The sequence below is a fragment of the Anomalospiza imberbis genome, chromosome 9 (genome assembly GCF_031753505.1).
Source record: "Anomalospiza imberbis isolate Cuckoo-Finch-1a 21T00152 chromosome 9, ASM3175350v1, whole genome shotgun sequence".
Lineage (NCBI taxonomy): Eukaryota > Metazoa > Chordata > Aves > Passeriformes > Viduidae > Anomalospiza > Anomalospiza imberbis.
The window spans coordinates 10,287,351-10,303,347 of record NC_089689.1 but is presented as its reverse complement, the minus strand read 5'-3'; the positions used below and the strand labels follow the sequence as shown (position 1 = coordinate 10,303,347).

The 15,997-nt window shown below is 37.3% G+C and overlaps 1 protein-coding gene and 1 long non-coding RNA gene across 5 annotated transcripts in view; one reads left to right on the top strand and one right to left on the bottom strand.

Moving 5' to 3' along the window:
* Positions 1 to 605: 605 nt before the first annotated feature.
* Positions 606 to 15,097, top strand: LOC137479275 (uncharacterized). Its single transcript, XR_011002119.1, has 2 exons — positions 606 to 835; positions 13,929 to 15,097. It is a non-coding gene; the product is annotated as an uncharacterized lncRNA (long non-coding RNA).
* The window catches only part of CAMSAP2 (calmodulin regulated spectrin associated protein family member 2), an 81,552-nt gene continuing 70,912 nt past the window's right edge, over positions 5,358 to 15,997 (bottom strand). For 2 of the 4 annotated variants that reach the window (XM_068199625.1, XM_068199627.1), the window contains 6 exons: positions 14,959 to 15,095; positions 14,233 to 14,453; positions 13,119 to 13,218; positions 11,089 to 11,204; positions 9,696 to 9,814; positions 5,358 to 8,183 (listed from right to left, as the gene is read on the bottom strand). In XM_068199625.1, the coding sequence (XP_068055726.1) occupies positions 7,878 to 8,183; positions 9,696 to 9,814; positions 11,089 to 11,204; positions 13,119 to 13,218; positions 14,233 to 14,453; positions 14,959 to 15,095 (999 nt within the window). In that variant the 3' untranslated portion in view covers positions 5,358 to 7,877. The remainder of the gene's footprint in view (positions 8,184 to 9,695; positions 9,815 to 11,088; positions 11,205 to 13,118; positions 13,219 to 14,232; positions 14,454 to 14,958; positions 15,096 to 15,997) is intronic. The other 2 variants (XM_068199626.1, XM_068199628.1) reach the window with 1 other exon arrangement.

The following is a 15,997-nucleotide window of genomic DNA, read 5'->3' as shown; positions in this document are numbered from 1 at the left end:
GTTTCAGGTCAGCCGGGGATTGCTGTAGTGTGCTGTGCTGTCATCTGCTTCCTCAGGTGGTGAGAGAAGCACGCGTTCTCTACAGAAATCTTACCTATGCATGTGTGATGCCTGTGTTTCATGAAGACGTACTCATATATCATTTGACTTTCAGTTACATTTTTGTAATTGTCAAAAGATTACGGCACCTTAGAGTCATTACGGTGTTTATATGTAGTGGTGAGATGTTAAAATGCACGTACAGCACTTGGACAGTGCTTGTGAACACACTGCAGTGCACTGGCAGGCCCTGCCGAAATGCAGATGGTGGCAATTTTCTGACAAGCTGATGCATAATTTTTAATTTTTTTTTTTTTTTAATTAGGCATGTGTACCATTGTACCGTGCATCAGAGATCCATAGAAGGTTGTCAGGGATTTGACTGAAGCTGAACAGGATTCTCTGTCACATTCACAAAATATCACTGAGGTCAAGTCTACTTACTAACTCTTTGTTTTTTTGTCTCTTCTTTCTGAACGGGAATACAAACAAATGTCCCAAAGGCTGTCCAGAGAGGAGTATGCCTGGCTGCACAGCAGTGACTCTGCCAGGCATGGGCAGTTCCTTTTGTTCAGGTCCCAGCTTCACTTCCCAGGAATATGGAATTGCTGGTAAAACACTGAATACTTCTATTTACTTCCAAACTACTTGGTGCTTAGTTGCCTTTGGAGGTGCTGCTTAAGAGAAAATGTAATTATAGAAATGAAACTGTTTTCCAATACATAAGATACAGTAGAGATGATAAATCAGAGGGAGTGTGGAAAAACAAGATGACTTTAATTGTCTAAACTGAGTGGTATGTATAACCACTGAGCATAGATACAAAAAGTCCATTTAAAACTTTGTTTAACCTACAAAATTCTAGGTAAACACGTAAGCTTGTAAATTTAATCTTGATTTTACAGTGGTTTTACAGTAGTTTACTAATCTTTTGTGCAGTTGCATTGTTTTCAGTGGAGGTCCTGAGACTGAATCTCTGGTTGGCAAGAAAGATAAAGCTTCTTCCCACTTATGGACCTGAAAGAAAAATTATGAATTTAAAATTATTGTTTCCTGCTCAGAATGTTGGACCTTTCACAGGTAAGCAGCAAATTCTTACACTCTGGAAAGAGATTTCAAGAACTATCAGGAAGAAATACGGAAGAATAGGTAGTAGTAGTGGGTGGCCCTGCTTTGGGGGGCAATCATGCTATTATTAAGTTTTGGTGAAGATACATATAGTAGCATTCTATGGGAAGAGAGCCGATGGAAGAGCTCGTTCTCTGGTTGTTTGCAAATCTTTACTTAAGCATAGAAACGTGTTTGGGATGGTCTCAGCTTGCTTTGAACTCCCTACCCATTACAGCAAAGAAGGTAACTCCCAGGAACAGCAAAGCTTTTGGGTGTGGGTTTTAGAGAACTTGAAAATCAGGATTAGTGGAGGAGGAGATCTGCATTGCCTAGTGACAAAACAGGGCGCTGCAGTCTGTGCTTGGAGCACTTCAGGAAAGAAAATAGTAATTGTGTGACTGCTTTAGAAATGTTACAGGTGAGAAATGAGAGGCTGGAGAGCAGTGCCACGGAAAGGGCCCTGGGGGTCCCGGTCAGTGGCAAGCTGGACACGAGCCAGCAGTGCCCTGGCAGCCAGGAGGGACATCCCTGTCCTGGGGACATCGGGGCCAGCACAGCCGGGCAAGGGAGGGGATTGTCCCGCTCTGCTCTGCACTGGGACAGCCTCGCCTCGAGTGCTGCTCGGGGCAGCTTTGGGCACTGTAATATAAAACAGACTTTGAGCTGGCAGAGAGCGCCCAAAGGAGGCGCGAGGATGGTGGAGGGCCCTGAGGGGAAGCCATGAGGAGTGGCTCGGGGCACTCGGTCTGCTCAGCCAAGGCTGAGGGGAGGCCTCACTGCAGTTACAGCTTCCCTGTGAGGGGAAGAGGAGGGGCAGGCACTTCTCTGGGGTGACACTGGCAGGACCCGAGGGAATGGCCTGAGTTTGTGTCAGGGCAGGCTTAGGTTAAATGTCAGGAACAGGCTGTTCACCCAGAGGGTGGCTGGGCACTGGAACAGGCTCCCCAGGGCAGAGGTCACAGCAGCAGCCAGGAAGTGTCTGGACAATGCCCTCAGGCACAGGGTGTGATTCTTGGGGACAGTCCTGTGCAGGCCAGGAGATGGACTCAGTGATCCTTGTGAGTCCCCTCCAATTCAGCTGATTCTGTGTGTTGGCCCTAAAAATGGGCTAATCTCAACTTTCTGTACTTGTAACGGAGCCATTTAACTCCTTACATTTTATATGTACGTGTTCTTGTAAAAATTTAGAAAAAAGTTCTTTTCAAAACTGTATTCTGAAACAGTTTTTACTCATTTCAAGAAGGGATTTCCAGAACCTTGAGGTGACAATTCAGCAGAATTCTTGCATAATCTATAGAATTCTTTGTCAGCACCATAGTTCCAGTTTCAGGTAGCTTAAACAAGAAAATACTGAGCCAAAGTATAATCTGGCTTCAAGTAATTTAAATAATTGCAGGCTTGTGGGGCCTTGCCAGGTCTTGTACTGCAGACATTTAGATCAGTGATGATGAAGAAATAGTAAGACAGAGCTGCTGTGATGGAAAGCTCCATATTAGCTTTTAGTCTTTCTGCAAAGCTCCATTAACTGTGACATGAAAGTACATATAGATATTACTTAGTACATCTCCATGAAGTTCACATACCATTAACTGCAAACTTAAACTCATGTGAAAAAAAACCTTTTAGTATCTTGCTTAAACAAATTTGTCAGTGGATAATGAAATGCTTATTTACCCCTAAGCATTGTATACATCAAGTTGATTGTAGTGTTGAATAGGAGTCTGAAGAAAGTTTTAAATAACTTTTTTTCAGTGAATGCTTACCTTATTTGTGCCGTTTTCTGCCCTTTCTTGAATCCTGATGGTTATTAGCTCTTCTGATCAGTGGCAGTTCTGTCTAACATCCATCAGTGTTATCCTTGAATTCAGAAATTTGATAAAAGAACTCCATCTCCCAAAGACTTTGTACTGAAATGTGCATGTTGTAGATTATTTCCTTGCCTCTTACAACAGTGGTTTCGAGTGTAAGAGCTGCTTTTCTTTCTTGGTAGAAGGAAATAAGCTGGAGTAACTTCTGTACTATGTTTGACTCATTGCTCTAGTTGTCTAAATAAAACATGTATTCTTTATTCTGTATGTAAGCAAGTAATTCTGAAGGTAAATGTGCATTTCTATGTATGCATATACAAACACACATCAAATATATTTTTACCTAAATGGAACAGATTGCTCTTAAAAATAAATTTCTTATACATGTACAAAGATGTACATGTTAAATATATATTTTTCCCCTGCCATCTACACCTGGAATAAGAGTTTATAGGGGATTTTTTTCCTTTTGCTGTTTTGCATTTATTTAACCAGAAAATGTAAAAGCAGCTGTAAAGGGCTGTTACTGTCAAGATACATCTTTATAGCCACAATTCCTGAAGATGCTTATTCAGCTCATTAAATTAGTAGCAAGGCAGCAAAGAAACGCTGATTTGCTATTTGAAGATATCTAAATAGTTAAAGTTTAGCCCCGTGTCTTTTTAAATAAACTGTTGGAAAAAGACATCTGACATCAGTCTGATCAGTACAGCTGGATTTGAGAAACAAAGCTATTTTTTGCATCATATTTGTATGGCAATCGATCCAAAACCTTCTGTTCCAAGCATAACTCTCTACACTGGATCCCACAACAGCACAAATTTTGAATCAGAAATTCTGTACAAATTGAGGCACACAGCACAGTCATATTATGTCAAATTAACCAGGGCATGCACTGAAGTTTCTCAGGGATGGTGTAATTTACCAAAAGATAGAAAAAAAAATAAAGTCTGTTCTAAAGCAGATCTGTACAAAGGCTGTTTTTAGATGAAAATTTTGAGCTAGGCTCACCACTGAAAAAATAGCTTTACTGGGTGCAACTGTGTGTTAGTGTTCCAATATAATTCCTTGCTTGTGTCAGGCTGTTTGTGATGCTGTACAGGGAACTGAATGAGCTGCCTGAAAAAGAACCAGTTTTCAGGGGGAGGAGGGAAAGCTATTAATTTTCTTCCACAGTAGCTTTCAATTCAGCATTAAAAGCACTACTGTCAATTTGCTTGTATTCTTGAAGTTACCCTTCAAACAGCTCTGCAGTTCTGAGATTCTTTATCTGTGTAAGTTAGCCCGGCATCTCAGTCTGCCTGTTGACAGTGCAGGCATGTCATGGCCACTTTCAGCAAGTCCTTGCTCTTACACTGCAACCCAGCAGGACAACACAAAGCTCCAAAAAAGACATGATTTGGACTGGAAAAATTACTAATTTACAAATCTGGAAGAGGCCCCTCAGTTTTTTGATAGCGTTCTGTTCAAGACAGCATCATTAGCAAGTACAAACTGTTTCACTAGAAGTCACACACATGCCTTATACAGTACCTTGACAAAGATAAGGTGACATTGGTTGTCACCTTGACAGCCTTTCAGTCTGAAGCAAACCTTTTAACCTACCTGACCAGAAGTTTGTGTGGCTTTGGAAAAATGGAAGCTAACCAGAGCCCCAAAGTTTGTATATGACTTAAAATTGTGAAATTCACTTCTGAAGAGAACAGGGTAACACCTTGCTGTCCTCACAAATGAAATATGAAGCTAATTCAATTATTCAGTAGCCTTCCTCTGATAACATCAGAAATCTAGATTATCTATGGAAGTATGACCAAAGATGGTAAACAAAAGAAGAAATTGTAATGATGCATATTTCCTACAATTTCCACATTGCTGAAATCTGAGAAGAAACAAGATTTAAACTTTAATGTGAACATTTAATAATTTTAGTTTATATTTAGAGGTAAGCAAGAAAACAAAAAATGTTATTTTGGTGCCATGCTTTTATTTAAATGAAAGGAAAAAACTACACTGTACCACATAAGTAGCAATGACAATATTTTACAGCACAGCATTTGAAAAAATATGGAAGCTATGCTCCATAGAAGTGGACAAGTAAGCACACAATACACTGTACATTTTTCAACAGTGCCCAATAAATCATAATTAAATAGCTGAATTTGGCTTTAAACAGCCAAATAATAAAAACTAACAGTCATACTAACATTAAAAAAAAAAATAAAATTCAGTAGCTATTATGACTGTTAGAAGATGAAATTTTGCTCCAAAAACTAAGACGAGAGTTTGGCAATTCAGTCGTAGCAACAATAATAATACCCCTGATGAAAGCACCAGTGTGTTCTGGAAAGGTCAGTGATAAATACTGGCCTTTATGGAAAGCTTTCTTTTTTTTTTTTTTAATTTTTCTTGTTTTTTTTAAACATGATCCCAACCAAAGATCCACTGTAATTAGAAAATTTGCAGGCTTAAAAAGGAAAAGCATCTCTAGCTTTACTTTTCCTGTATTAAGTAAAACCTTATACTGCGAGCAATGAAATTTTCAACCGCGTTATTCACATTCTACTTTTAGACATTGCACAAATCTTCAACCTGTTGACAAATGCAAATTTCATAATACATTCAGATATATTTAAAATTACTCAAAGAATTCCTGTCATGTATTTAAGCTCACTTTGATTAGGTTGATGTGTGTGTCATTATGGTGTTGCAAATCTTCAGTTAAATCATAGAACAGATTTTAGAAATAAAAAGCCTCCCATGATAAAACTTCTTTTGAAGTTATTCACCGTATGTGTGTCAGTTAATTCCAACCTCCTGGTTTCTTGAATCACTGTATATTATACACAGTTTCATATTGTTATTCAAGATGTTCCTACAGTGGTATCTGTAGGAAGTGTCTAACAGGCAGAATGTGCAAACCCTCTTTCCCCCCTTTTTAATATTATTTATAGCCTATATACACAATATGTATACACTTAAATTATAAGAGTTACATATCCTGGTGATATACATGCAAACAGTAGGAATCAGCTAACCACAAATAGTTTTGAGCCACATACATATTAAACATGTATTTTAAAGTGTTTTTTTCATTTTTTACAGATTTAACAAATATACATAAATATAAGAACATAAATTACAGTAAACTGACAGCATTTTTGAGAAAGTGTTTATAATCCAGATGCACTGATGCCTAAGGCCTTATAATTTAAAAAAGTACTGTTCTAAACTGCTTAGTGACATCTCATTCCTGTGCATCTTTTCTCTAAGTAAATGAGCACATTGTAGTAGTGAGGCAGTTTCTCTCAAAGCAGTTTAATGAGAGAAATACGAACATCATTTTAGTCTCCCATGAAACTGAATGGACTACATACTTATAGCACAATACTGTCTTATGTGAATGGAGTTGTCACAACACTGAAACAGAACAGAATCACAAATCATTCAAGTCTTTTCCTGAGAATGAGATTTCCCTCCCCCCCAACAAATTCTCGGGTGTACGATGTTATCAAAATAGCCACAGATTTAGGGGAGGCTTCAAGTTTGTGTTTTCTTTTTTTTTTTTCAGAACAGTGCTATGTTAAAAGCAAATTATAAGAGAAACAAACACTGAAACAGGATAGTGATTTAGAAAATAATCAAACACTGTTTTGAAATAAAATGCAGCCCTTTATAAATAATACTGAAATATGCCTAGAGTTTGGTTTTGGTCATGTTACAGATTTACTGAAATGTCATAGGCTTTTTTGCCATATGTACTTAAAAATTGCTGTGTCACAAGACATCACCTGTTAGTGTCAAGAAAACAATTTACAAAGACACACTGAAAATTCTTATCAGATGCCTGTTCCCTAGAAAACTGATTCAAGTCTGAGTTGGCAGATCTGAAGGCAGGAAGTGGCCTGGACCTTAAAATCAATGGGAATTAGATACATGACTTCTCAAAGATTTGTGACTTAGTGAATTCTGTGATTCTTCTCAATATTTAGTGCTCTGTTAGGCAACATCAGGGATCTAGTTCTGAATGTTTCATGAGTTCCTATTCCTTCCGTGAAGAAGCAGGACCTGACCGTGTGCTCTCTCTCCAGCAGGAACAGTGCAAAGCAATGAATGCACACTTGCTTAAACCATTTCAGAGACCTACCAAATCTTTTTACTTTGAGTTTTACTGATGTTATGAACATGCACATGGTCAGTTATTACATCTCAGATGGCAACTTACTGAAACAGAAGTAATTGCATCACCTTTACCCTGAGTTGTTAAATAATTCATTTGAAGAAAACTTCAAGCAGTTCAAAGGTTTTTCCTTTACTGTTTAGTTTATAAGCAAATAAGTACTATTGAATTCAAAAAGAATTATAAATACACAGGGGAATGAATCTTGATTTTGTTACAGCACACAGTAAGGATCTTGGAGAACAGACCCATACAGCTGTTATTCAATGACATACAATTCATCATTTACTCTTTACTGTAAGTCAGTATGCAAAGTTCGATGGTATTGAGAATATTAAGAAGTTTTTCTTTAGTGGAAGAAAAATATTTCAAGACAAGCACAAATACAAACATATAAGGCAACAGATGTAAAAAATGTAGTTTGAGTCACTAAAGAGGAACATTCAGTGCTTCAGTGAATCTAATCAAAATACAGAGCAAATATACTCTATATGTTGCATTAGCACATACAAATCTCCACACAAGTCAAACATTTCCGTAATCACTCATAATTATTCACCTAAGAGTTATCTTCTGCACTCCTAAACACTGTGTTTACATTCCAGTTGGACATGATAATAGAACTCTGTGTCCAGTTTTAAGTTCTAAGAGTCTTGTTGGCAACTAGAAATCTATTTCCTATAGGCAGTAAAGATGAAGTGCAAGTTTATCATAATTGTCTCAAGCAATTTTTTTCCCATCTACTATGCCTTGGTGGGTAAGAGTTTCTTAGGAGTTACTGGTCTCTTGGTTTGCCACAAATGGCTGTGAATGGTAATTGCATCAACACTGGCAGACAAAGTTTTGGCAGGTATGTGGCTAAATTGCTTCCTGTCAGAATTGTATTTATACAGTCCCTCTATCATTTTCTTTGTGATAGATTTGGGACCTATTCCTGTTAATTTATTGATTTCTTCAGTATCAGGGCAGTACGTATACAGAGATCTGAACTGGCAGCCTGAATCCCGGAACAAGATTAAGAAATTATTTGCATCAGATTTTTCCATTTCCTTTAAAAGAAAGAAAGAAAGAAAACATTTAGAATATGAATTTTGCATTGTAATTAGAAAACATTTCAATTAATTAGATTTCATTTTTAATCAGTTTTCTACCAGAGATGAAACTTATGTCTAACTCTGTCCACTAAAAGACCTTATTTTCAATCATTGGAATTTCCTAAGCTTCACCTATCTCAATTTTGATAGGGTAGATATCCATGTCAACCAAAACCTTATTTATTTAGACAACTTCAGCTATACTTGTTTAGTTGTACCTCAAGAACAGACATCCCAAAAGTCTTTTTGTAGACCAAATAAAAATTCTCTTCATCATCCATTTCACCAAGCTGCTCTAATATTTGCAAATTTTTGAACAGGAAACTTGACGCGTGTCTCAATATATCGGAAAGATCCTCTGGTGCTAGAATGGAATTTCAGTCATCCCTAAATCCACTCAAGCTTCGTCAAACCGTGAAGTCAGTTGAAATGTATTGAACAAATCAGCTAATTCAGTTCTTAATTACCTGAAATCTTCAGATTCCTATTCCACCTGACAGACCTTCTACAGGACATGTGCCCTGAACACATACAACTTCTATCAAGTGATGTATGCTTCATCCTTGAGTTAAGCATGACATTTTTGCAGCTGTTTTTTTCTGGGATTTCTGAGGATCATTTTGCTCCCAGTTACTTAAAGTGCAAGAGTGTGTGCTGACTCCTGACTTGGTATTTCCAAAAAGTGTCAGGAAAGACCGAGAAAGCAGCATCTAGACATGGATGCAGAAGGACTACGAAGAGAAGAAAGGACAAGAAATACTGCTGTGAAGTTTATTCCAGAAATGAAATTCAGTCTGGATTCCAAGTATCTGTGAGGTTTGATATCAGTTAATCTGTTGTATTTGTCATACTTGGTAAATGGAACAGTTCTGTTACTCTCCAGGCTCAGACTCTGTGTTACTTTTTTTGCCTGGAAACACAGTGTCCCCGAGTTTTTACAATATCTGTGCATTTTCAGAAAGGTTTATAGCAGTGTAAGAGAGAAGACTGGAGGGCATCTTCCTATAGTAGAAAGTCCTGAATTTGCCTTACTGCTTGGAAACTGGAGAAGAGCCTAGAAGGGATGTATTTCAATTCTTTCTGTTCATGAGGGCCCTGTGCTTTACTTCTCAAGTTCCCAACCTGAGGATCTCCATGTATAAGGGAAAACAACTTTGTGAGCAAATTATGAAAGCCTAGATATTGAAGTTCCCCCATAAAACAAGCGGTAACTATTAATTAAACATGTGAATTAATTCAGCTCCCTGTGCTGCATGTACAAAGTAACAGCTCCTGTTCCTACAGCACTGGAGAACCCTTCTGCCTACACAGGAAGCAAGTCACAGAAGTTCCTCAATCCCTTCACTGATTGCTGCCATCATCTCTAAGCTTTCCTTTCAGTGTCTGCATTTATGGTTCAGTCTCTCCATAATGCTTGACTTTGGTTTGATGTAGGTGTTTGCACTTTTATGGGAAAAATATTCTTACCTCCAGGATCTTTTTCTTTTGACCTTCATTTACTTTTCCAGCCAAGCAGCAATGTGCCAGTGCATTCTGAATTATATACTTATTGGATTTAGCACTGGGTTCTTTGAAGAGCTTTGGTCCTATGCAAAAGGAGCAACAAATAAGCTACATTAACAATAAGCCAACAAAGAGTTACTTTGCTGTGAAGCACTTCTGGTGTGGAACTTCTGCATGCATAGAAACGCAAATCCAGGAATAATACAGAATAAGGTTAGAGACCACAAATTTCACAAACAAGTAAAGCGTCATTCAGATGTCACTGAATTTACTTACAGATGTGTCTTTCATTATTAAATCATTATTACTGGCAGCCTCGGTAAATATTTTTTTCTCTCAGAGGACCTTTTCTATGAACAACAGAACATTTTTTTTTCCTAACCAAAATTTCAGTTGTCCAGGAGAAGGCAAAGTCTTTCTTTTTCTACACCTGTGATTTCAAGGGTACAAGGTATAACAATGAGGCATATGCAGTGCTTAGAGTAACTGTTGCCTGTCCTCTTTGGAATTCCAGAAATGTTTTACCCAAAATCAGGGATGAAAGATATGGTCTTACACTTGACAGGCTATTCTGTCTGCACAATGATTCATCTGGTTGAAAGAGAAATCTCCTGTTTTAATTTCTGAAATGTCTGTGTACATGGGTCAAGTCCATTTAAAAAAACCCAACACATGAGCACCGATTAGGAAAATAATGTGCAAGCATCAATTAAATTTGAGATTAAATCTGTTTGTCTAAGCTTTGGGGGAAAAAACCCTAGAAAATACCTAACCTTATGCTACTCTTCTCACAAACAAAGTGATACTAGGTTGGCAAAAGCGGAGCTTTTATAAGCCTGATGATGCAAGGTCTTGGCAGTATCACGTATGGTATAATTAGAGAAAAGGGAGGAAAATACCATTATTATTTGATTCATAATATAATACAGAATGAGTCGTCTGATCATAAAGTTCTTAATAAACAACAAAACATCTGTTAGGAAACAAATAGTGCAGAATATTTATATTTGTATTGCTAAGACGACTTTTTGCTGCTGCAATTTGGTTTTTGAATTTTGTAATTCTGTTCTAAATTGAGTTGAAATAGCAACATTTTGTGCCTTGCTATTGAAGTACAGAATGATGTGTGAGCCCATGTGCTGTTCTGAGCCTGGCTGCAGTTTATTGCAGTCATGACAAATGCTATTGAGTCAGTACTTTTATTTTGGATTAAAAATGTTAACCTTGTATTATTAGCCTCTACTTTGAAGGGTAAAACTCAATCAAGTTTTAAGAAGCCAAATCAAGGTGACTGAAAACTTTTCATGCATAGAACCACTAATAGGCAGGTACTTTTCTGACTATGGTTGCCACTGACCTGTGTATTCTGTAGCAGAGGCGACTGAAGAAGTTGTAGATGCATTTTCCCAATCTTTTTCTCCGTTACGACTCCCACAGCGACTTGGGGATAAAAATCCTTCCACAGATTCAGACCTAAACATTAGTGTTAAAATCTATTTTAAAAATTCACAATCTTCAGCTGGGAAGCCTTCTGATATGAAAAGGCGGCAAGGTAGAACACAATGATTTGAATTATAGACTATAAATCTAAATGCACAATACTTAGTGTGCTTTCAGTGATGCAAGAAGGTGAGGTATATGTTAATTTTTGGGCAATATCTGAGGGACAGAAACCTAACAGATGCTCTTGGTTGTGAAACAGAATTACTAAGTGGAAATTTGTTGTACTTTTAACAGGTACTGGCAAACCAAGGTTATCTCATGTAGTGAACAAATCAATTATTGATAGAATAAATAAGTAAAATTTAGTTCATTTATACTTATGACTGCAACAACTGGCAGTGAGAACTGCTGTATTTAAGACAGCAAAACAATTTCCCTTCTAGTTTTTGTTTTCACAGACAATAACTTCTGGTACTGTAATTCTTCAGGCTGCACTCAAATGTGGATAATTTTGCATTTAAAGGTCTAAACAACATTGTCAAGTTTTCTTAAATTATTACAAGATATTTAAATTTTTTTGATTGTGGCACTGAAAAAGCCAGTCAAATTTCCAGCTTGGAATCAAAGTTTTCTAAGTGAGAAAAAGGCACAGAATAAGGAAAAAAAGTGGTATCGTATCAAAATTTGTGTGCATGCTCATTTTCTGTAAAATTAGCAACAGATGAAAATTCAATTTATAATATATCCTACACCTTTTGTGATTAGCACCTGCGTGAAGAAGGTGAAAAATGTATCACTGAGATTCGCAGTGGGATCATCAAAAACAATGGTGATGCGAGGACAAGGTGACAATATGGGTTTGGAAAGATACTGAAAATTCTTTCCACTCTGTTGCTTTTATAATGTTTTAAAAGTCTCAATCCCCTAAACAAATCCAAAGCCTGAGGAAGATGTACTGCTCATTAAAAGCACAGTACAGCACTGTACAACTCCAGCTCCGTACACAGGGGTTATCTCCTGCAAAGCCTGTGTAGATGAGCAACATCAAGCCTTTTGTAATAGCTAATATAGGTAGAAGAAATTCCCCTCTCAATTAAAACTGATAATTTTAAAGAGATGACAAGAGATATTAGGCTAACTGAATAATTTATGAAAGTTTCTTATGTAATAACTGGAAAGTCAGTTCTTGAGACATCAAGGTAATTGAGAAGTCAACTGAAGCCAGCTGCAGGTTTGTCAGAGCTGATGAATAATGTGCAGTGGCCAAGAAGACACAACATGCAATATCAGAAAATGTAATACTTCTTATCACCCCCCTTCTCCTAGTTTGCTTTTCTTCGCTTTTTCTTTTTTTATACAAAGAAAATAGTATTTGTCTGAATATTATCAAGTAGTTCACAGAAATAGTGATTTTCTTCTGAATGATAATATGGGGTTTGTATTAACAAATATAATTTTTTCTGTTATTTTCAGGTGGTTTTTAATGCAAAATAAATTCTGGTGTTTGGAAAAGGCTGGAGTCTTTGTGAGCATTCAGTAATTCCCTGTACAACAGCTAAATTAAAAAAAACCCAAACAGAAAATAAACTTCTATATTAAAAAAAGAAAAGCAGCTATGTAGCTGCTTGTAGCATACAGGTTTAGTAAAAATATCCATAGTTTGAGACTTAGATACAAGCAGGTGAATTAAAGAGGCTGTGTGAAGAGCATTTTGTTTTGACCTCATTTATACCTGCCCAACTGGTTTACTTGGTAAAATTTGCAAAACAAATGACCATGGCTTGGTTCCCGAATGTCTGACAGTGGAAACTATCCATGCCTCAAATGAGGAAAACATACCAGTTCTCAGAGTACACAATATATACACGACCTCTAAAAATTCATGCTAGTTCTACATAGCTGATTATGAGATTTTATTACATGAAATGGTTATTTTAGCTTTACCTTGGTGTTCTCTTGCCTGACTGCACACTCTCATTGTCCCCTGTATTCAGCGATGCCAGTGAAAGGCTAGATACTGAAAAAACACGATAAAGCTGTGAACCTGGATAAAAACAAAGTTAAAGCTTATAAACCTATGCAAGTAGGAGAGTCTGTTCATCAGACCAACACCAGCATCTGAAAGTCAGTAAGAGCTTTTCTCCATGATATACCTGCATGCATATGTGCTGCACTTCCTGTAAACACTTGCTGTCACCCAGCCTTTGGCAGCCACTGGGGATGGGCTCAGCCTAAGCACTAATGGGAAGCACAAACATGGGAATATTTGCACTATGCAAATCAAAGAATGCAATTAAAGTTAATAACTCCTCTTGAAAGACAGCTTAAGAGACTTAATTGAAAGCTTGGAATGGAATCTTGGAAGGTGTTAAGGAAATACTTTAAATTATACTGGAAGACGGAGGGAAGCAGACAGAGAAAATGCAGCACAACAACAAGGGTAGAGGACGCTGTAACAAAAAGGATCACCGAGCAGTCTGGTTATTTTTTCTAACTGTAAATTGGCAATACTTCTTCCAGCCATTACTGCAAGTTCTGTTGTATGTAAAAGAATGCTAAGTTGCTCCACATGGTTAGTGTTGCTATGTTCTTAACTATACATGCAGCTGGTGAGCAAAATAGAAAAAAAATGAAATATAAAAGTAACTTTCAAATTTTAATTTTGTCCATATTGTGCGAGTTAAAAGTAGTCTTACCTTATAGTCACCATTTTATTTATTGATCCCTTATCTCCCAACTTTTATTCATTCTTAGCTCTACAGGTGCAAGAAAAGATTAGTAAAGAAAACATGGGTGTGCATGAAACTTGCAACACATATTTGTCCCTCCACTGGGGTTTCAGAGCTAACATTTTTGTTTGTTGATATATGCATGCATGCATAGCATAAGTAAGTGACATTCATCTTTCCATGTCTATGCTAAAATTTGTTTTCCAGTTTGGACACGTGCATTTTCAATGTAGCACAAGACTCTCATAAATGCACGTGCTTGTTAGGACCAAAACCCAAGCTGGTGTTTTATCATGAACAGACTCTTTTTCCATGTAAACATTTGTTACCTGGTGGACCTTTGATTGGTGTCTTAGGTGACTCAATATGATCTCTGTGAATAGATTTTGGACGTGGCTTTTTCTGTTTGATTGAGAGGGAACGTGGCTTTATGACAGTATCCATGTCTTCCATAAGCTTTAGCTGTTTCCTTCTCATATATTCCTGCTTAATAAATTCTCGCCGTGCTCGCTCATCCTCCTTCTTCTGCCGTTCTTCTTCTGTTTTTCGTCTAAAAAATGACCAAAAAAACTCAGCAATAGAAACTTTCCAAATAAGGGATTCAGCTAGCACAGTGAGGACAACACAGGCATCAGATTTTTGGAACTTTAATGTTCTCAAGCACCAGTAAGAGACAATCACTTTTAAATTTTTTTACAATTTTCAGAGAGTTTAACTTTTTGGGATATTGCTACTAAGAAAACCAAATGCAGGTTTATGAGCTTCATTGCTGTAACTGAGTGAACATTGTGCACTTGTGCAGAAGGAGCCCTGAGGGATACAGGCTCCCTCAGAATCGTGCTCAGGCCAGCACAGCTCCCAGCCTCAGAGAGCTACAGACTGATGCCACCTGCTGCCCTGCCAGGCCAGCTGGGCTCCTCTGCACATCTGGCTCTAGCACTAAATAACCTGGATATTAACATGCAACTTTTTGACATGCAGGTTACACTTTTAACCAAAGCAGACATTGCTTCGTTCACCATTACTGATCCTTTGGATTAAACATGTAATTTTACCTTGTCTCTTCCTTCTTATGTTCTAGTTCTGCTTCCAGTTGCTGCTTTCGAAGCAAAGTCTCTCTTTCCCTTCTCAAACGCTTCTCCAACAATGCTGCTCGTTTCATTGCCATATCATTTTCTGCCTTTTGATCATCCTAGCAACAGTTTTTGAAGGAAAAGGATAAAAATATTAAGATCTCTAAATTCAGCAACTGATTTTGCCAAGTGATTAGATGCTTAATTCTGTACACTGGGTATCCTAACATACTCTCGCAGTATTTGGAATAAGTTTATTTTTGAAGATTTTTCTTAAGACTCTTAAAAACTTCATAATGGAATTCTTCCTTCCTGAGTCAAACAAAATTCAACACTGATATAAGAAAACTTGCTAAGTGAGGTATTTTAGTTTTGAGTCAGATCCCACATAACATAAACTTCTTCTTTCAGCTTTGGAAGAGTCTACATGTAGGAACATGAAGGTAATTATCACAAACCCCAATAATTATGTACCATATAAAAGTAACTTCTGAGCAAGCCAGGTGTTTTGTTAGAACTGAGGAATGCTTCCAGACAAGCTAGGTCCATCTAGATACACGATACAAAATTTTGGGGTATTCTAAGATGGAAATAAGTCTAGGCCACTGTCTTACAATATGCATTATAGTTAAAAGTCTGTCTGAATACAGCTCTTTAATAAAAAGTCTCCAAGGAGTGCTCCCAAATACAAACTTCAAAAGGGAGTCTCAGCAGACCTACACTTCCTTATCCAGCTGAGAAAAGGAAAAAGGCTCTCCAAAGTGCAATTCAAAAATGTGAATAAGTTTTAAAAATGCAGGTTGCTATGTACTTCAAAAACTTTTAGTTAAATTGGGAGTGAGGTGAGGAAGTGAGGATGACATGTGAGCACGTTTAATCAAGATCACCAAAACATATGTTAAAAAAAAATCTACATTCAGCATGGATCTTCCTCACCAAGACCTCCAAGCATTCTTCCATAACTATGAATGGAAAGGGATACTCTGACATGCTCAGAACTCCAGTATGATAGAATCTCACC